At 46.6% G+C, this 22,528-nt stretch overlaps 1 protein-coding gene across 1 annotated transcript in view; it reads left to right on the top strand.

Annotated features, from left to right (window-relative positions):
• The window catches only part of DNAH5 (dynein axonemal heavy chain 5), a 4,235,244-nt gene that overhangs the window by 2,279,481 nt on the left and 1,933,235 nt on the right, over positions 1-22,528 (top strand). The window contains exon 42 of the mRNA XM_069613779.1: positions 17,309-17,455. Coding sequence (XP_069469880.1) covers positions 17,309-17,455 — 147 coding nt within the window. The remainder of the gene's footprint in view (positions 1-17,308; positions 17,456-22,528) is intronic.

Raw genomic sequence — 22,528 nt, 5'->3', positions numbered from 1 at the left:
CTCCGATGCACCGGCACCGGTGCATCCGATGAGCTGTGCTCGTGGGTGCCGCACGGCCTGCCAGGTCAGACCTGGCGGGCTGTCAGACACCCGCGAGCACAACTCGTACTATGGCGGTATGGTAGCAACGGTGCCGGTAGCTTACCGGCACCGTTGTTACTGTACCGCCATAGTTGTAATGAGGCCCAGTCTGTGACTAAAGGAATGAATATCCATTTACAACTGCGGGCCACTTTTACATTGTTGCCTACGACAGTTTCATGCTTCAGCCCGACCATGGAAGCCACCCCTGCCCATTTCTTCCAATCTAAAAAAAAGGGTTTTTTTTTACATTTCATGCTGAGCTCCCAGGGCCCCACAGGGATGCACCCACGGACGCCTGGGGGGTCGCGCCCCACAGTTTGAATACCGCTGTCCTAGAGTTATGACAGTGCTCGAGCATGAGTGGGCTCTGGAAATGATGCAGGTGAAGGAATTCTTCTGGATGCGGCAGGCCTGTTAAGCTGATTGTTACATTGTGTGATGGAGCTCCCCGTGAGGGACGGGAGCTCCGGCACCTTGTAGAAGACATGCCATGCCACTGTAACTGGTGGCTCGGGACTTACCAAAGCCCTAGCTCTATATTCGCGCACCACGTCCTGCTGTGCGCAATGATGTGGCGCGTACATAACATTCCTCTTTTTCTTCAATGTAAAATATGCGTCAACAATTCAACCTTCGCATAGACTATAACTTTACTAAGTCAAGTGCTCATCAGCACACATAGTCTCTCAGCTTACCCAGGGGCCTCGAGCCACCCTCAGATTGTATCTGATATGTCACTGCAGTGGTCTGATGTCTACGCCCTCATTGTCTTCATTGTCATTGACAGGACTGGTTGGCGCCTCGCCCATCTCTGCTTAGACCATGGGCTTGGGGGCCATTTCCGCCTCTCCCAACGGGTTTTGCACCAGTGTAGTTGTCACCTCGCCGTTTTCCACTTGTGGCTTATCTTTGCCTTTCTTCCACATCTCGTCTGCGACCCGCTTGAACCATGACACATTCCTTGAGATTGTTTCATGGCCTCCGGTGGCTGTTATCATGGTCCCTTCTCTCCTGGTCACCCTCCATGGTGTGAGGGCATATTGGGTCGACAGCTTCGACTTTGATGCCTTTCTCAATACCAACACCTGATCCCCCACCTGGTGCCACGATTTTCTTGCTTGTCGCTTGATGCTCATGTTTTGGTTTGCTGCAACCCGCCTGGAGTGAGTATGCTCTTTGTCCAGGGTCTTCACCTGTTGGCTGGGGTGATGCAGTATTGATGAGTTCAGAATTGTTCCGTACATCAGATCAACCGGGGGGTGTATGTTGAGCTGTGTGGTGTCACCAGGTAGTTGCGCAGGAACCAGATTAGAACTACTTTCCATGGGCTGTTCTGGGACTTCGCTATGCACAGTACTTTGTTTTTTGTCCTCATGAATCGTTCAGCATCCCATTAGCTTGTGAGCATCTTGGGGTGATTTGGTGGTGGTGGATGTGCAGGTCGTCTAGATATTTGGTTAGCTGTTTCCCTTGAAAAGGGTGGCCATTGTCACTCTTGATGTATTTCGGTAGGCCATGTATTGCGAAGATCTTTTCCAGGGCGGGAATCACTGCCTCCGCCGCTGTTGATTGTATGATCTCCACCTAGGGGTATCGTGAGTAATCATCTATGGTGACTCAAAGGTATGTCCCCTCCTGTACCGAGCAGAAGTAGACACTGATAGCCTCCCACCGTGCTGTGCTCCTTGCGACAGATCATATTGGTTCAGGAATCGGTGGTGCGCTGGTCACTTGACATGGGTGACATGACGAAATCACACTCTCTACTCTCGCATCTATCTGGGGAATCCACACTCTGTGTCGTTTTCTTGTCTTGGTTCTGACCATCTCCTGGTATCCCTCTTGTGCCTGGGTGATGGTCCTGTCCTGTTGGCTGGTAGGAATGAGGATGCATGTGCATCTTAGTATCAAACCATCGCTTCTTATAGACAGCTCCTGGCGCACTACAAATATCCCTGTCAGAAAGTCTCTCACAGCTGCTGTGCAATTGTGGGTGTTTCAAAGGAATGATTTCCACTCGTAACCGAGTATTGCATTCTTCACAATGTCGCAGAATGGGTCAGCGCGGGTTGCCTCCAGGATGCCTGTGTTGCTGATGGCTCTGAGCTTCATCGTGCTCACAATATGGCAGATTGCTCCTCTGTCTCTCTGGACTCCTTCACTTTGACTGGCGTCACTGCTTTTGGGAGCCTGGACAAGAAGTCTGCGGGTTGTCTGTTCCCACTTCGTACAGTAGGTCAATCTCATATTACTGGAGGTGCAGTAGCCATTTTCCATATCTAGCTGGAGGGTGTGGTGACGAGCCTGTGAATATTGGCAATAATGGCTTGTGATCAGTGTATGTCTTGAACTCATTCATATGCAATTGGCTTTACTTCTCCAGTGTGCAACGGTTGTACCAGAATCGCCCGCATCCGAACGGGGCTTGCATCCACATAGAGTTCAGTCTGCAGGGGTGCGTCATAGTAGACCATAGTTGTATCCACTGACAATGATTCTTTGATCTGTTCGAATGCCTCTTGGCAACGAGTGTTCCAATCCCATTTAGTGCTGGACTTGATCAGCTCCCTCAGGGGCTTTGATATGGTAGCCAGGTTTGGTATGAACCTAACGCAGTATGTAGCCATACCGAAAAACCTGCACACCTCTGTAGGATTAGTCAGTGGCGTTGCTCCTTTAATGTCCGCAACCATGAGGGGGTCAGCCGATGCTCCCTTGCTATTAAATACGTAGCCAAAGAAGGTCAATTCCTCTTTCAGGAACTTGCATTTTTCTTTATGAATTGTATGTCCAGTATTCTAAAATCTGTCGAGGACCATTTCTAATCTGCGTGGTTGCTCCTCTCTGCTGCTGGTATGTACGAAGATGCCATCGCTGACATTGAGTACCCCTGGTATCCCCTGGATGACCTTCTGGATTGCCTGTTGGAACACTTCTGCCACGGAAGATATCCCGAAGCTTGGCCTCTTGAAACGTCTAAGGCCAAGGTACGTCGAGAAGGTTGTGATGTACCGTGAATCTCTGTGCAATTTCAATTGGTGGTGCCCAGTATTGAGATCCATTTTGGGGAAGAAGCGGGATCCAGTGAGGTCCGTCACGATTTTGTTCAGGGTCGGGGTAATGTAGATGCTGGGATTGAGTGTCCACTTTCTGCACCTGGTACCCACTTGGTAGTTGATGTGGGCTCTGTGTGCTCCAATCTTGCGTTATTTTTCTTTTTTTCCCCTGGATGATGATATGCTGCTTGCTGCTGTGTGAAACAACATGTGTTCCAAAATAAAAATAAAAATCCACCAGAGAAAGTTATATGCCGCGGGCTGTTCACATCGTGTCCTCATCGCCAGTGTTACACACAGTGCATAACGCTGATGTGGATGCATGGCGGAAGAAGACCCCGACACTGGTATGCAGAGACTGGGCTGGAATGGGGTGAATGGGAGGTATGGATGTATGGGGGTGTGGTTCTGTTGTTGGTTTTGTTGTATGTTTTGGAAATGTAATAAACAGATCTAAAAAAAATTATAATTGAATATCCATAATGCTTGAACAGTAGAGAAAGAGAAACACTTATCTGCTGGTCGAGCAGCAAAGAAGAGGATAAGGGACTAGCTGCATGGCCTTTTCTAGTAAGGGGAAGACCCTGATTGTCTGTTATGCCCTGGACTGCCATCTTGGATTGGGGTATTTTGCGTTCTTTTTTCAAGTTGGTGTGTTGTTTTAAAATGTTTGAAAACATGTTTAAAATGTTGCTGCTGGTTTTCAGTAAAGGAGAGTACTGCATAAAAGGAAGCCTCTGGTCTCGACATAGAATCTGAGGGCACATTCCCAGAACCCTGACGCACTAAACACTGCGTCATGTTGCGTGCCGCTCAGTGTATCAGGTTTATGAGTAAGCGGGTGTTAGGGAGAATTATCATAAATGGCTAATTTCCCTTACCTAATGAGTCCCTCAGCAGCTTTGCTGGATTTCTAGGGTTTATTTTTTTCACCTGGTAAGAGTGTGAGCCCTTTTCCCACACTTACATGTGTTTTGCTGTGTAGGTTTTTTACCATTTGTGTGTTCTTGGGCTCTGGAGACTCATCTACTCCATGAGCATCATTTTTGTGTGTGTTACACAGCAGCTTCAGTGCAGTGACACAGGGTTGTCTTTTAGACTTCCCACTGACTCCATTTTTCGGGGACTGACTACTACCTCCCGAAAACATGTGAAGTTACAATTAACTATATGTAGTCTCTTTAAACCACAGACCCAGTACACCGCATCTTACATGGAGTATTGGAAAGGATTAATTCTTATCCCTTTTTGTCTGTTTCTCTTGGAGCACTGTTTCGCTCCCTTTACATCAAGACTTGTCTGGTGGCAGTGGTAACTACCCTTTTTTTCGTAGCGCGATTATCTTATATAAACGTGGTATTGTTTTAGGCTATTATATTAGCCTCAAACATAAACCCGCTTGACCAAATATATTTTATTTTGGCTCCGGCTGGGTTTAGTCGCCATTTCTTTTTGTTAAAGTCTTTCTCATGTTTTACTCTGCGCGCCAAACCAGGTTTGGTCCCTTTGTTTGGTGTCTTTTCGCGGGCTTCTGCCTGAAAGTCTTGGTAGGCAGGATGTGAGGGAGGGGTCTTAGGACCCCTGCCATGGGTTCCCTTGGTAACCCAAGTCGCAATCCTGTTTGATTGGCTGGGTGACTGTCCTTGCCAGGACAGCCACCCTGCTGTGTGATTGACAGCCAGGCTATATGAATGGGGGAAAACTGCATAAAAAGCAGGTCTCTGGGACTGGAAAGGCAGAGTCGCCACTGTAACGAAAGAACCAACAAAGAGCTGTTGGAAGAGGACCCCTACAACGACTGAACTGCCCGGTGAAGCCCTGCTGCAGGTCTGAATCTTCAGAATCTGACGACAGAGAAGATCCTCCTGGAAACTTCTTCCCTTGAGCTGGTGGGACCAACCAGTTCACCAAACTTCAAGGCAGGACCCCTCCTCTAGTTGAATTCGCTGTACAGAGCTACAGTGGGCCGTATAGCCAGGAAGGTCGGACCCTGCTTGGGTTTTAAGGAGCGCACCTTTTATTTGTTGCTTTGCTCTGCTGCTGGTTTCTTCCCTGGTTAGTGCAGGACCTTCCAGTCTTCCTACTTCTTGTCAGTCCGACAGTCGCTTCAGGAACTGTGAGACTGCAGGAACTACCAGGAACATACGCCTCAGCTACAGCTTCCTCTCCGTTTTAAGGTACTGTGCAAATCCGGTTGTTTGTTTCGTTCAGCCGCAGTGGAAGTGTTTGAAATCTTTCTCCAAACCGAGGGCTTGTCCTTCCCTTCTCTTTGAACTAACTTTTCTACCAACCAACCTCGTCCGGAGTCCGTGGCACGAACTTTACTGCGAACTACCCTGAACTGTGTGATCTTGAGCAAAAGACTTTTGACCCATTGACTTTGGCCCTAAGCCTTTTCTACTGGATTCTATCACTGTAGCTTCTTTTATTCAATTGCCCTGAGTACTTACCTGTTGGTGTGGTTCAATTTCTATTATCTTTGTTTTTCCCTCCTTTTTAAAGTGCTGGAGTGCCATTTTGCTCCCACTTCATTGTGTGAGCTTAACTTGTCTAGAACTTATTGGGAGTGGTGTGGTGTATTAAGAGTGTGATTTTTAAACTGCTTATAATAGTGTAATGTTATACAACTGAAGAGTGAAAAAATGTATATTCTTTTACTTGAAAACCTTGAGTCAGTGTTTGCCTGAATCATAGTAATTGCTGTCCTTTGTGTAACTATCTGATACTGCTCACTTACTCTTGAGATAAGTCTGGCTGCTCAGCCATCTCTACGACTTTAACTGTGTAGTACAGGCTTGTACCAAAAGTGAATTTGTACTGTGACTTGTAGTCTTAATTGTGGGTGGTGTTCCCAAAGGGTACTGCATATAATTCTGCCTAACACTGGTGTACAGCGCTGAGGATCAAAGTATAGTAATTACACTTAGAGTGCTGCTATTACCTTGGATCAACTAACCACAAGGCTAACAACACTAAAAGCTAAATCAATCATGTCTGATATGGAAAGCCACAGTCAGGAGACCCTCCTGAGTTACACTGCTGATTATTTAAGAAACATGTGTAAAGAAAGGAAACTCTCTGCCAAAGGCAAAAAGACTGAATTAATTGAAAAGTTGTTGAACCAAAGTCTGGGGAGTGGGTCTGAAATACCTAACTGTCTAGCAAATGTGGAAAGTATTGAGGATGATAATATGTCTGTTAATTATATGATGTGATATTATATGATATGATATTGCATTTATAACGCGCCTATACACAAGTGTTTCGAGGCGCGACGAGGCAAGGGAGGGGTAAACAAGGGCAAGACAGACAACGATCTTACCAGGCCAGGTGTCATTCAGATCATGCAAGTGCATGGGAAGGGGGAAAGAGAAAAGTGCGCGTGGGAAGGGAGGGGGAAAAGTGCAGTACATGGGATAGTAGAATAATAAGATAAATAAAACGGCCAGCTGGTGGCAAGTGCAAGGTAAGAGTAGACATAAGTGCTGGTAGAAGGACTATAGGGATACAGAATAACAGTCCCCAGGTGCGGGAGTTGCCTGGGAGGCAGTGCAGGTGTGCAATTGGCCGGGCCTAGGGCCGAGATCAGAAGGGTGACCAGGTAGCCAGTGCAGTTTCAGCCAGGAATTCAACAGGTGAGAGGGGGAGAGAAGGCAGAAGCAAAGAGGAGGGTTTTGAGGTGCTTCCGGAACCGGAGATGGTTCGCCTCAAGTTTCAGGGAGGCAGGAAGGCTGTTCCAGAGGGAGGCCCCTGCCGAAGAGAGAGATCTACCACCAACTTGTTGCTTGGGGAAGCGACTGACCCTGAGGGAGTTGGAGGAGGATGAGCGAAGAGCTGGAGAAGCGTGATATTTGGGAAGAGAGAGCTGAAGGTATTGCGGCCCCAGGCCTCACAAGGCCTTGTGGACAATGCAGAGGGTTTTGAACTTCATCCTCGCAGCCACTGGGAGCCAGTGCAGAAATTTCAGTCCTGGAGAGATACGATCCCTGGGCTTGAGGCCAAGGACAAGTCTCGCAGTCCTGTTCTGGATAAGTTGAAGAGGGCGGAGAGTAGAGGCAGGCAGATTTAGATACAGGCTGTTAAAATAGTCCAGCTCAGAGAGAACCAGGGCTCTGGAGACGGTGAGCTTCTGGGGGAAGGAGAGGAAAGGAAGAATACCTATGAGGAGGTGTAGCTGGTAGTGTGACTTCTTAGAGACGTCAGAGATGTGAGGGGAGAAGGAGAGTGTGGAGTCGAAGATACCCCAAGGTTTTTAGCCTTGCAGGTGGGAGCAGGAAGAGGGCCAAGAGGGGCCGGCCAAAGAGCTGCAGGCAAGGAGGGAGTGGGCGTGCCAATGAGTGAAATATCTCTGTCTTACTGGCATTAAGGTAGAGGTCGTTTGCGGTACACCACTCCTGCATAGCAGGCAGACAGTCAGAGATGAGGGAAGGCGAGGAGGAGACCAAGAGAAGCCTGAAAATGAGCTGGGTATCATCCGCATAGCATTGAAAATTGGGGCAGAGAGCCGCGATGCAGTGGGCAACGAGTGCCAGGTATTGGTTGAACAGCCAGGGAGAGAGGTTAGATCCCTGGGGGACACCACAGGTAGAGAAAAAGATATCAGATTAGAAGGACCCAAGTTGGACCTGGGAGGGTCGGTCGGAGATGAAAGAGGTCAGCCACGCCAGAGCCTGACCAGTGATACCCAGGTTATCACTGAGACGATTGAGCAGGATGGCAGGGTTGACAGTATCAAAGGCAGAAGAGAGATCAAGCAAGATGAGGACACACAGGGTATTGGAGTCAAGGTTGGAGAGCAGGTCTTCACAGATGTTCAGGAGAGCAGTTTCCGTGCTTCCGGCAGCTCTGAAGCCAGACCGATGGTCATGAAGACAACCAACAGATTCAGTGTGGAGATTGAGCTGGGATATGGCCAGTTTCTCCAGGAGCTTTCCCAGGAATGGAGTAATGTAGATTGGGCGATAGTTAGCTGGGCAAGAGGGGTCGGCAGAGGGTTTCTTGAGAAGAGGGTGCACAAGGGAGTGCTTCAGGGGGGATGGGAAGACTCCAGTGGCGAAGGAGTGATTGCAGAAATCAGCCAAGGCTGGAGCCAGGGAGTCGATGTGGTCCTTGATAGTTTGGTAGGAACAGGGGTGAACCTGTTTCGATTAGACTTTCATAGATCGGACTTGTCTAGAAACCTCGTCCGTAGAGAAAAGGGGAAAGGCAGAGAAGGAGGGAGGAAGGGTGGCTGCAAAGGGGCCAGATAAAGAGCAGGCAATGGAGGGAGGGAGGGAGGCGATAGGAGAAGAGTGAGGACAGGATGTCCTGAGTTTTTGAGATGAAGTGAGAAGCCAGTGCCGTGCAGAGGGCCTGGGAAGGTACAGGAGAGGTATAGACTGCGGCAGGATTGGCTAGTTCCTGGCAGATTTTAAAGAGTTCAGCCAAGTTGTTAGATGCCGCAGAGATGCAGGCTTGGATATGAACTCTCTTCTTGGTGAGGACAGAGCGCCGGTATGGCCTTTGAAGCAGGCGCAGGCCAGTTTGTCAGAGGATGAACATGAAGCACGCCATTTCCTCTCGGCCACTCTGCACTTGCGTTTAAGGGTGACGAGATCTAAGTCATACCAGGAGTTACACTTGGCTTTGGGCTTCAGGCGGATTCTCATGACAGGGGCAAGAATATCAAAAGTATCAGATATAGAGGAGTGGAGCATGGTGAGGGCTGTGTCAGGGTGAGAGGCAGCCAAAGGGGGAGGAGGGTGTGAGAAGGTGGTGGCGAAAGCCTCAACTGACATGCGCTTCATGTGTCGGATGACCGAGAAGGTGGGTGGCAGTGATGGCAGTGGCTTGGCCTGAGGGGTAGGGAGGGAGAGGTGGGAGGATAGGAGAAAGTGATCACTCTTGGAGAAAGGAGTGGAGAGAGAGAGACAGAGTGGGGAAGGTCAGAGGAGATCAGAACATCGAGAGTGTGCCCTGCACAATTAGTCGGGCCAGAGGGGAGAGGTCAGAGGAGAGCAGAACATCGAGAGTGGTCCTTCCATGAATTGGAAGAGGTAGATGTGTCTCTTAATGTAAGTATCACTTCCCCCTTGCCTGCTCAGCAACCTCAACCCTTGTCCACTGGGAACCCCACCGGTCCTACACTCAGTCCTGAATTCATTGCTCTAGAGAAAATGAGGCTTGAACTGGAATTCAAACGTTTAAATGCTCAAACTGAACACAAACACCAAGAACTTAAGCTCAGAGAAATGGAGTTGAATCATGAACTAGAAATGAAAAGATTGTCTCTTGAAAATGCTTCTCTCCCAGAGTCTTCTAGGTCTTCCAGTCCTAAGAGACCCTGTATGCCTAAAGAAATTGTGCGTATGTATGAGGTTAAGCTTGATATTTTGGATTGGTTGGCGATGTTTGAATATAACCATGTTATTCAAGGTTTTACAGGGAATCAATTGCTTCCCTGGCTCTTCTCTAGGCTACCCACTGTTGCATCTGATGTTGTAATGGACTTTGGGGAGGTGGATAGGATGGATTATGAGTGTGTGAAGCTAGCTTTAATTGCTAGATTTGGGAAGACCCCTTCCCAGTACCTTAAGAGGTTTAGGACCCTCAAAAAGCATGATGGTACCCCTTGGGCTGCCTTGGTATGTTAGTGTTTGAAAAACCTAGATGGTTGGATTAAGGGTTACAGAGTAAACACTTATGAAGGAATGAGAAATCTTGTTATGTTGGAGTCTATTTTTGATTTCTGCTCTCCTAAGCTCAGACAGCACTTGGCTGAATCTAAGGAGATAGATCCAAAGTAGCTAGCTAAGGCTGCTGACTTGTGGGTTGCCAACAGGGCTACTCACAAGGATTCTGGGGCTACTCAGAAAAAGGATGAGGGGAAACAGTCAAAAAAGGATAACAAAGAGAATTCTAATACCTCCAATCCAAAAGAGGGCCACAAACAACAACATAAGGGTAAACCACGAGCGAAACCAAATCAGGCTAGTGCACCATCTGGACCCAAACCAGATGGCGGTCAGAACAAACCTGCATTCATCAAGACAGTTGGGAAATGTTATGTTTGTGGGTCAACTGACCATGTGAAAGGGGATCCCAGATGTAAGGGTAAACCTTCAGGGGTCCACACTGTGTCCTTAGCCTTCTCCCCAGAGGAAGAAGTACCTATGGCAAGTGGAAACTTTCACCGATTTGCTGATGAACCCATGAGAGTCTCAGTTAGTGTTTCATTAGTGTCCTTGGCTTGTGGGAACAACAGAATTTAAATGTCTATAATTCTATCCCAGATAATACTAAAGAGTATTATAAAGATAGTGTTCTTGTGAATGGTTAGAAAACCCCTGCCATCAGAGACACTGGAGCCAGCATAACTGTGGTGGATGAATCATTTTTCAAGGTGGAGGATGTTGCTAAGGCACCCAAATGCCTCACCAAGTTAGCTGGAGGCCCTGTGCAAATGCTTCCCCAGTTACCAGCTCTCATCCAGTGTAATGATATGACTGTCAAGATACCCGTTAGTGTGCAGAGTGAAGTGCCTGGGAGAGTCCTGTTGGGTAATGACCTGAAAACTCTTGGAGTTGTGTCAAGCACCCCCAGGCCTCCCAGTAAAAGGAAACAGGAGCTCACTAGGTCTGCAAGAGAGAGAACCTTGAGAGGCTCTCCTGAGGAGTTGATAGAGGAAACTATCACTCCCACTCCACAGGAATTGCTCACTGCCATTTCTAAGAAAACAGAGGCAAAGGGGAAACCCAAGTCCTCCAGGAAAAAGTCAGACAGCACCCCTGTGCTACCAACAAGGACATCCCCAAGATTGTCCAAAGTCACACGTGTGACTCCTACACCTGCTGAGGCAGAGTGTGAGGTGCAACCTTGTGTGGTTGAGCCGGTATCTGAAGAATCAGATCTGGAAAAAGACACTGTTTTAGTTGGGGATCTTGACCGTGTTGACCATCCTGAGCTGCAGTCTTTACTGGCAGAAGGTGGACCCAACAGGGCAGACTTTAGTAAAGGACAAAGAGAGTGTCCTACTCTTGAAGGTCTTCGACAACAGGCTGCTAACCAACTTGATGGGCAAGTAGTTTGGATGCACAGATTTAGCTGGGAAGATGGCCTCTTCTACGGTGAACCAACTGAGTCTATCCCTCGGGACTGCAAAAGAATTGTAGTGCCCCTTGTCAACAAACTCCAGTTCCTACAGTTTGCCCATGAGATACCTTTGGCTGGTCACTTGAGTTTCAAGAAGACCAAGGAAAGGCTCTCTCTCTACTTCTACTGGCCTAAGATCGGTTCTGAAGTTGACAAATTCTGTAGGAGCTGTCACACTTGCCAAACCTCTGGCAAGAGAGGAGCCAAGAATGTGGCACCCCTGGTGCCTCTCCCAGTGGTGGGAGTTTCTTTTGAGAGGGTGGGCATTGACATTGTCGGTCCCCTTGACCCTCCCACATCTTCAGGGAACAGGTTTATCCTGGTTGTAGTGGACCATGCTACAAGATACCCAGAAGCCATACCTATGAGAACTGTTACGGCTCAGGCTTTGGCTAAGGCTCTTTTAAGGCTGGTATTTTTTACCAAAGTAGGGTTTCCTAAGGAAGTGATATCTGACAGGGGATCCAACTTTATGTCCCACTATATGCAAGCCATGTGGAGAAACGGTGGTATCACTTACAGGTTCTCTACAGCCTACCATCCACAGACAAATGGACTGGTAGAGAGGTTTAATCGTACTATGAAGAGCAAGATAGGTGCTTTAGAAGAACCCCTTAAAAGAAAGTGTAGAGAAGTCCCTCAGGAGGGAGTTGGATACAGTCCTTTTGAACTTCTCTATGGCCATCCAGTCAGAGGTTCATTGGCCCTGATAAGGAGGGGTTGGAGAGTGCTTCTTCCCCCAAGCCAGTCAGAGTGACTGACTATGTGATAGGTCTCCGGAGGAGAATGTCACACATGATGGCAGAAGCAAGTGATAACTTGAAAGCAGGTCAGGCTCTGGTCAAATATTGACATGACCAAAAGGCCAGCATGGTGGAGTTTACTCAAGACCAGCTTGTACTAGTTATGGTGCCAACAAGGCAGCGGGCCTTGCAGGACAAATGGATAGGACCCTTCAAGGCTGTGGGCAAACCTGGAGAGGTGAACTATTTGGTGGCCTTAGGCAGACCTAAGGAGGCTCCCAGAGTCTTTCACACCAACCTTTTAAAGGCTTATGTCTCGAGACCAGAGGTAGGAGCTTTGCTTCTAGCTTCAGCTCAAGAGGAAGAGGAGAGTGAACCTCTACCTGACCTCCTCAGATGCCAACCTTTAGATGAAAACATAGAAGGAGTTAATCTCTCTTCTCAGCTGACTTCTGAACAACAGGAGTGCAAAGTTATGTTAAATCAGTTTGTCTCCCTGTTCTCACTATCACCAGGCTTGACCCCTTGGAGTCAGCATGATATTCTCACTGATGACTGTTTACCTGTACAAAGCAGGGGTTACAGAATGTCAGAACATGTGAGATCTCACATGAAAGGAGAGGTCAACAAGATGCTTGATCTTGGGGTAATAGAGCTATCTACAAGTCCATGGTCTAGTCCAGTTGTTCTAGTACCAAAGGCAGGATCCAAGGAGTTGAGATTATGTGTGGACTATAGAGCTCTAAATGCAGGTACTAAGACTGATGCCCATCCTTTGCCAAGGACAGATGAACTGGTGGATAGACTTGGTTCAGCCAAGTACCTCAGTACATTTGACCTAACCTCAGGCTATTGGCAAATAGCACTGACAGACCATGCCAAGGAGAAAACTGCCTTTGCCTTATGCCTTTTGGACTAAAGAATGCACCTGCTACATTTCAAAGGATGGTTAATCATGTTCTGAATGGGATGGAGGATTTGTGCATGGCATACTTGGATGACTTTGCAGTGTTCAGCCCTACATGGAAAGAACATATTGATCACCTGGGATATGTTTTGCAGGCTCACGAGCAGGCCCATCTGACCATAAAGGCAAGCAAATGTCAAATTGGTCAGAGTAAAGTGGTCTACCTTGGTCAAGAGGTAGGAGGTGGTGAGATAAGGCCATTGCCCAGCAAAGTACAATCTGTGAAAAACTGGGCCACCCCTACTACTCTGACCGAAGTGAGAGCTTTCCTAGGTCTCACTTGGTACTACAGGAATTTCATAGTGAACTATGGGTCCATAGCTTCTCCCTTGAATGTGATCTCCTCTCCAAAATTCCCCAAAAAGGTTAGATGGAATGAGGAGTGCACTCAAGCCTTTGAAAACCTGAAGGAAGCCCTTTGTCAAGCTCCAGTCCTAAGAGCTCCTGATTATCACAAACTATATTGTGCAGACAGATGCCTCCAATATAGGTATAAGTGCAGTGCAGTCCTTAGTCAACTGGATGAGAAAGGTAGGGAGCACCCCATTTGCTTCATCAGTAGGAAACTGAAGGAACCAGAAACAAGGTGGGCAACCATAGAGCGTGAATGTTTTGCTATTGTGTGGGCTTTGAAGAGGTTTAGACCTTACTTGTATGGCTCTACCTTTGTGATTCAGACAGACCACAAACCCTTGAGATGGTTAATGCAAATGAAAGGGGAAAACCTAAAACTTCTAAAATGGTCAATCTGCCTGCAAGGGTTTGATTTCACCATTGAGCACAGAGCAGGATGTCACCACCAAAATGCTGATGGTCTCTCAAGGATGTTTTTAACCGACTAGAGGTGGAGATTCATCAAGGAGTGGATTAACTCCTCCTGTCCCTTAGTCTGGGGGGGGCGAGTGTTAGGGAGAATTCTCATAAATGGCTAATTTCCCTTACCTAATGAGTCCTTCAGCAGCTTTGCTGGATTTCTAGGGTTTCTTTTTTCCACCTGGTAAGAGTGTGAGCCTTTTTACTACTCTTACATGTGTTTTGCTGTGTGTGTTTTTACCATTTGTGTGTTCTTGGGCTCTGGAGCCTCACCTACTCCATGAGCATCATTTTTATGTGTGTTACACAGCAGCTTCAGTGCAGTGACACAGGGTTGTCTTTTAGACTTCCCACTGACTCCGTTTTTCTGGGACTGATTACTGTCTCCCAGAAACATGTAAAGTTGCCATTAACTTTATGTAGTTTCTTTAAACCACAGACCCAGTACACCCCATCTTACATGGAGTATTGGAAAGGGTTAATTCTTATCTCTTTTTGTCTGTTTCTCTTGGAGCACTGTTTTGCTCCCTTTGCATCAAGACTTGGCTGGTGGCAGTGGTAACTACCCTATTTTTCGTAGCACGATTATCTTATATAAACGTGGTATTGTTTTAGGCTATTATATTTGCCTCAAACATAATTCTGCTTGACCAAATATATTTTATTTTGGCTCCGGCTGGGTTTAGTCGCCATTTCTTTTTGTTAAAGTCTTTCTCGTGTTTTACTCTGCGCACCAAACCAGGTTTGATCCCTTTGTTTGCCATCTTTTTGCATGCTTCTGCACCGAAGCCCTCCTTAATGCACCTGAAAGTCTGGGTAGGCAGGATGTGAGGGAGGGGTCTTAGGACCACTGCCATGGGTTCCCGTGGTAACCCAAGTCGCTATCCTGTTTGATTGGCTGGGTGACTGTCCTTGCCAGGACAGCCACCCTGCTGTGTGATTGACAGCCAGGCTGTATGAATGGGGGAAAACTGCATAAAAACCAGGTCTCTGGGACTGGAAAGGCAGAGTCGCCACTGGAACAAATGAACCAACGAGGAGCTGATGGAAGAGGACCCCTACCACGACTGAACCGCCTGGTGAAGCCCTGCTGCAGGTCTTAATCTTCAGAATCTGACGGCAGAGAAGATCCTCGAGGAAACTTCTTCCCTTTAGCTGGTGGGACCAACCAGTTCGCCCAAACTTCAAGCCAGGACCCCTCCTCTGGTCGAATTCGCTGTACAGAGTTACAGTGGGCCGGATAGCCAAGAAGGTCGGAAGCTGCTTGGGTTTTAAGGAGCGCACCTTTTATACGTTGCTTTGCTCTGCTGCTGGTTTCTTCCCTGGGTAGTGCAGGACCCTCCAGTCTTCCTACTTCTTGTGAGTCCGACAGTCGCTTCAGGAACCGTGAGCCTGCAGGAACTACCAGGAACTTCCGCCTCAACTACAGCTTCCTCTCTGTTTTAAGGTACTGTGCAAATCCTGTTGTTCGTTTCGTTCAGCTGCGGTGAAAGTGTTTGAAATCTTTCTCCAAACCGAGGGCTTGTCCTTCTCTTCTCTTTGAACAAACTTTTCTACCAACCAACCTCGTCCGGAATCCGTGGCACAAACTTTACCGCAAACTACCCTGAACTGTGTGATCTTGAGCAAAAGACTTTTGACCCATTGACTCTGGCCCTAAGCCTTTTCTATCGGATTCTATCACTGTAGCTTCTCTTGTTCAATTGCCCTGAGTACTTACCTGTTGGTGTGGTTCAATTTCTATTAACTTTGTTTTTCCCTTCCTTTTAAATTGCTGGAGTGCCATTTTGCTCCCACTTCATTTTGTGAGCTTAACTTGTCTGGAACTTATTGGGAGTGGTGTGGTGTATTAAGAGTGTGATTTTTAAACTGCTTCTAATAGTGTAATGTTATCCAACTGAAGAGTGAAATAAATGTATATTCTTTTACTTGAAAACCTTGAGTCAGTGTTTGCCTGAATCATAGTAATTGCTGCTCTTTTTATAACTATCTGATACTCCTCACTTTCTCTTGAGATAAGTCTGTCTGCTCAGCCATCGCTACCACTTTAACTGTGTAGTACAGCCTTGTACCAAATGTGAATTTGTACTGTCACTTGTAGTCTTAATTGTGTGTGGTGTTCCCAAAGGGTACTGCATATAATTCTGCCTAACAACGGGATAAAGATTTTTGGGAAAGGCTACCTGAGCCTTTGAAGGTAAATCGTGGGGGAGTATGGTGGTGGGGCCAAATAGTGGGAGGGAGGTGCAAAACAGAGTGGCGAAAGGATGGGGGAGGCAAAAGACTGACCTTGTAGAGGGCAGCCTTCACGTTTTCCTTCTGCAAAGTTGGTCTTTTGTTTGCAGGTTTAGCCACCAAATCGGTTTACTCTGTTTCTTCTACTTCTGACTGATCTGAATGTATTAATGTGTTCATCTATACACTGTGATGGCATTATTTCAGCAGAATAAATGATGTTGCATGGGTCTGAGGGAAATATTTTCCAGTCCTGGAGGGTTCAATTTATCGAACTGTGATGGGAGTTCCAAGAGCTGTGCCTATTTCGGCAATTAGATATGAACTAGGTGTTAGTTCACTAAAAGTGAAAGGTCAGTGTTGAATCCTGTCAATACTTTATATGCTGACCTACTTGGTATAGTACAAAAGGTAACGGTTGCTCCCGTAATGGAGTTTGTGGAGCGCAGCACAGCTTTGCTGCAGTCAGTGGGTCTGTCTGTTTCTGATCTTATAGAGGAGCCTGAAAAGGCATAGAAATCCATGCTTGACCTCGATTGGAGCTTATATTTGGAATGGTTGCATGTTTATACCAGTCTGAATCATCTATACTGTGAGCACAAAAGGAAGAGCAGTATGGCTCACTATCTAGAAAAATTCCCATGTGCTAGGATGAGGATGGATTTTTGTGTTTTTGCAAAAACCTGTATTATACAGGTGAAATTTGGCTCAGACCTAATCTGATCAAGGGGAACGCAGCTGCTTCCAGATTTTGTAAGCAAGTTAACCAGGCTGAAACACTTCAACATCTATTAGTTGCATGCCCAACCCTAAGCTCATTGGGATACGTGCATTTTAAAAAGTTTTTCGATGTGCACAATAATGTGGAAATTGACTCTTTCTGGGAAATGTGCGTGCTTGGATCGCGTGTTTCTACTGTTGTTTCAGTTGTGAATTATTTTAATGGTTTGCAACTGAACGAATAATACGGGGGCTTAAAAGTAAGAAAGGTTTAACAGAATTAGTTTACAACTACATAATGATTCTAGTGATTGGAAATAATAAATTTGATGTTTTTTATGTTTGAACAATGTGGCTTCAAGAGACATAGGCGGACTTGGAATTGCCTTTCAATATGTATTGGATTAATTAACTTGAAATAATTTGTTTATTGCTTCAACGATTTGTAAATGCATGTGTTTTGTAATTCTTTTTACCTATGTTTCATATTGTTAAGGTTGATATTTTTTAACCAGTATACAATTAAAAAATGTTTAAAAATTATAATGTTCTCATTGCAGATTGTGGGGAGCCACACCGTGAAATGAAAATGAATCCCAAATCTATCACTGCACCTCAAATGTTTGGTCGACTTGATGTTGCAACCAATGACTGGACAGATGGGATATTTTCCACGCTATGGAGAAAAACACTGCGAGCAAAGAGAGGTAGACTTGTATTTATTTTCACAGATTCCGAAGGTACGGTAAGGCAACATATTTTTAGCACCATCAAGTCTGAACCAACACTAACACAATGGGCCTCATTCCGAGTACGGCGCTAACCAATGGCGCTATTAACGCCTTGGTTGACGCCGTACCCGGACCGGCAGCGCCTTGGTGGATGGCGGAATCACCGCCCCATTCCAAGGTTGGCGGGGCGGTAATTCCCCATTCACCAAGGCTCTTCCCCATTCCCGAATGAGCCCCCATAGGGCTCAATGGGAATGGGGAAGATGCAAATAACGGTGACCGTTCATTACGGTCACCGTTATTGGCTTGGAGGCCCCTTTGCGCCCTCGACTTTAACACCTGCTCAAAGCAGGCGTTAAGGGCGAGGGCGCAGAGGGAACTCGGAGTATGGCGGTAAGGGATTACCGCCATCGGTCTCGTTACCGGTGGCCGCTATCCCTTACCGCCATACTCGGAATGAGGCCCAATGAGTGTATAGAGTGAAGGATGGCAGTCACAACATGCTTTGCACATGTTTCCCCCTAGTGCTCCCATGTAGTCCATGTATTGGGGGCTAATGTGACAACAGAATGTGGGCTGTGTTACAGGTTTGCCCTGCTCCCCCACGCCACCTCAGGCACAGCAGACACTAGGCACTTGGACACAAATCATACACAGGAGACCAGAATTAGAGAGAATTTGGCTCTAATGCAAACACACACCAGTGCATAGGAGGGCTGCATTCTGCTCTACCCCTCGTAGGCCTGGCTCAACCTTGGGTATAATAGAGTGGCTAAATCTATTCTCCACCCATTAACCAGCACGTATAATGCACGTATGATAAGAAACAGGTTGTAGAAGTAGTACAAGGCTGTGGTCAGCGATCCATAGCTAAAATGAGAAGAGAGGGAAAAAACTGGGCAAATGTTACCTTTCTGATTGTGCACTTTCTTTTGGTTTCTTTGAGATTCATAGAACGCGAAGGGACTGGCCTAAAGAGTTGCCTAAGAGACTGGCCTAACAGCTGAATACCCATGCCAAGCGATGTCGCACAGCACAGCACAGCATAGCACAGCACAGCTGAGCTGTGGAATGCTGTGATGCCTCAGACTGCGTGGCATGAAGAGCCCCTCCTGAAAGTACACAGTGATGAAGTTTCTGGCTCAAATCCCAAGGCTGCCAGAGCATGCCTCGCAGAAACAGCCTGCAGTTGCGAAATGTACTTTCTTTCCCCTGTTTGGTGAAATGACCTGTTTGTTATCATACGTGCATTAGACATGCTGGTTTATGGGTGGAGAATAGTTTTAGCTATTCCACGCACTGCATGTCTATAGGCATCTGAACTAATGTTACCATTTACACATTGAAACTTGGGAGATGAACAAAAAATGTTTTGCCTTTCAAACTCTGTTTACAATCTTGAACTTGTGAGACCCTGAATGACAGCTGATTAAGTCCAATGGCAGAAGCAGCCTGTTACCTTTATGTCAAAATGTTTTTCATTGTCCTCAAGAGTTCATTGTGTTTTTTTGGTTTTGGTAAATTGGTGAAAAAAATGCCAACACGATAGAGAGAGAGAGAGAGAGAGAGAGGGTTAGGGTTAGGGAGGGAAAGAGGGAGTGGGAATGGGGGGTTTTGAACTGAGAATATTTGGTTGGTATAGCAACAGGCAATGACCATGCAAATGAAGGAACCCTGGGGAAAGTGCTCCCCAAATGCTTGGGGCACCAACCTCAACCCCCTACCACACCCCCCAGACTCAAATGCAAATTTAACTGTATCTAATAGTAGCGGTTGTCTCGATTCGAACAGTTTGGGATAGGACCAGACCACCACCACAAACTCAACACAGTAGTGAATATAAAAAACAAGACTTTTGTGGAATTCTAATTTATAAATTCTCATAAAAAACATATCATACCAGTTTAGTACATTAAACACTATTAAACACAGTTCACAACAACCAATGCGTGTGACCCATACCACTGACTTCCTCAATTATATATAATTTTACAGTCATATTGAAACTTTCAAATTTGCATTCTCCCTATTTATAGGGTATTCCATATCATTGATTATGTTAAGGGCAAGTAGACTCTCCAAGCCCCATTGTTCGACATGCCATGTTTCTGTTTATAAGGCTAAAAGGTGCTTCACATTCTTCAGGAGCACAACCGTTGTCACGCTAAAGGTGAATATGCACGTCTCATACAAAGGTTCTGAATCTTCCTCTCTGTCGTAGTGTAGCCCTTTTGTGTGCCAGGTTCACCACCCAAACTGCAAAGAACTGAAAGAACAGCTTTAACTACTGTACTGAACTGTAATGTCTTACTGACACATAATATCCCCAAGGACAAAAACATGTTTTTTTTACCTTAAGCCGTGTTGTGGATACCTCCCACATTAGTGACGCACCCCTGGGTGTCTATAAGGTGCAAGAAATCCACCCTGTAGAGATGCAGAAAAGTGTGCCATCAACCCATTTGTCCAAGACACACATGCAAAAGTATAACATATCACAGGATACGGTAACAAGAATTATTATACTCACTCTACTGTGTTAGTCCTGGGCCCTAGTCTTCCTCTCTAGTTATCATGACCCTTGCCCCTGGCCCTCACTGGCAAGTCAGCCTCCCAGTTAGGGCCAGGTCAAAGGCCTTAAAACCTCATCCAAGACTCTCTTGGAGTCAGTCCTGGCGCCTTTGGCGCCAGGCTCAAAACCATCATGAAGACCAACATTAGAATGGGACTATTTACTTGGGACTATTTAACTTGGGGGGGGGGTTCAGCCAACATGGAGGCACACACATAGCTTAGTTACAAGGAACTGAGCTATGCGGTCTAGTCTTTTGGGTGTGGTAGGCCTGGGACTACTTTACCTGGACTACTTTGGGTGTGGCAGGCTTGGACTATTTTACCTGGACTACTTACCTGAGACTATTTAAACCACACCCAAACAGCAGAACATGCTTTGCGTTATTCTGCTGTGGGCAGCGTAACGCTCACTGTGTCCAGTTCTTTGATGCCAGCTTACCTGAAACCAAGGATCTGCAGAGAGAGAAAGAACACTACGAAACTTACCTGGAACAGTATCCTGTCTTCAATCCATCGCTGACTTTAGTTCCACTCACCTGAAGGTACGAACTCCATCATCTGGCACTGTATGCATCCTGGAATACCATAACCTGGAAAGAGGAGAAAGAAAGACAGCATTAGTAAGCGTTTTCTCACGTTTCCTCCTGAATGAAGAAAGCCACACAATTCTTACCTGGGTAGTCATCTCCTGGTCAGTATCATTGCTGGAACATTGCAGCCCTCGGCGAGGAACATCGCAACCTGCAAGGAGAGAAAAGACACAGGTTAGCAATATAAAAGGCGAAACAGCACCGCGCTTTCGCCTACCAGCCCCTGCTCATCTTCAAACTGCATGACAACACCAAAATACCTTTCCATACCTAAAAGGAAAGAAGCAAGACATTATTATTCGAACTAAGAGGAACATAAGAACTGCATATAAAGACTGTAAAGCAGCAAACCTACGGAGTCGCAGCAGGCCTGGATTCCCACAGGGGGGCTTGCACCAGTGAAGTAACTTGGTCGCTGCTCGCCCCCCACATCTACGCGCCCCCGGCACGAGGAGCAGGACAGAGAATCTACCTCTTACAATATTAAGCTGAGGAGAAGGCCCAAGGGGGAGGAAGGAGTTGAGGCCAAGGGAGGTGGGAAAACATAAAGACAATCTGGTATTGAATCCAACTCTCCTATATTGCAGATCCATCTTTAACCAGAGGCCTTACCAAGGGACCGTGAGAGGGTTCGAGAGTGCAAATCATCCAACCAGGGCTGGGTGGCGTCCCTGTGGATACCAGGTGAGCGTAACAGAACGCAAAGCCTCAATAATATTATCCACCAGGGCATCATGGAGACTTCAGAGACTGACCAGTTAGTTCAGTTGTTGGGACAATTACGCGCTGAAGTACATTCAGCCAGGCAAGAAACAAGCGCTTTTAGGAGGGATTTGATTGTTACTAAGGATCGTACCAACGATATAAGTAGACAGTTGCTCCAATCGCAGGCAGGACAGACCCCATTGCCTGGCAACATTCCGCCAGCACCTGTACCAACTTCTTTCAGCAATCCAGTACAAATAACCCGTCCTGGAACAATTCCTTTAGCTCCACCTGAACGATTTACAGGGGATCCCAAGAAGTACGCAACGCTCATGAACCTGTGTCGTCTTCATTTCCTTTGCAGACCTGGGGCTTTTCCTAACGACCACGCGCAGGTTGCTTTTGTCTTGTCTTATCTGAGTGGCAGTGCTGCGGATTGGTCGGTACCATTGGTAAATCAGGATAACCCGTTCTTACATGACTTTGGGGGTTTCCAGATGGAAATGGAAAAACTCTTTGCTCGTCATACCCAAGACCAAGTATTAGACAACAAACTTTTGTCACTCCGTCAAGGAAGTCAGGACTTGCTTACATATTTAGCAACATTTAACAGACTAGTCGTTGAATCTGGGTGGCCTGAGGAAAAAAGGACCACACTATTTCATGGGGGTCTACGAGGGGAACTAAAGGATGTCCTTGCTCAAGTGGTTAACCCACCTAAAGACTGTGGAGAATTCATCAACCTTGTGGTGCAATTAGTTCACAGATTACAAGACCGAAAAGCAGACCGGATACGGTTAGACACTCGAGCTGTATATGTCCGGTCAAAGGATAATGTTCCACGTACATTGGAAAACACGATAGAACCTGTGAAAATCGGAGGTGTGCGGCCCCCTTTAACTAAAAGAGAAAGCAACAGCAATTATGCTTATATTGAGGAAAATCAGGCCACGTCCTCAAAGAATGTCCAGTGAAACCACCAAGGAGAACTGTTGGAGCCACATAGATGGAAGATAATAACAAGGAGTCGGAAAACTACCAAGCCCGGCAAGCGTGGAGGTCCGCTTGTCGAGCGAGAAAGATGAGCCACAAGCCTCACACTTTGCATTACCAGTAATTTTGATCAATCACCAACAACAGTCTCGGATGCATGCTGTCGAAGCATACATAGACAACGGAG

Source organism: Ambystoma mexicanum, chromosome 5p (genome assembly GCF_040938575.1).
Source record: "Ambystoma mexicanum isolate Mex_15411 chromosome 5p, UKY_AmexF1_1, whole genome shotgun sequence".
NCBI classification, from domain to species: domain Eukaryota; kingdom Metazoa; phylum Chordata; class Amphibia; order Caudata; family Ambystomatidae; genus Ambystoma; species Ambystoma mexicanum.
The sequence above is the reverse complement of the archived record's forward strand: the minus strand, read 5'-3'. Positions and strand labels throughout refer to the sequence as shown.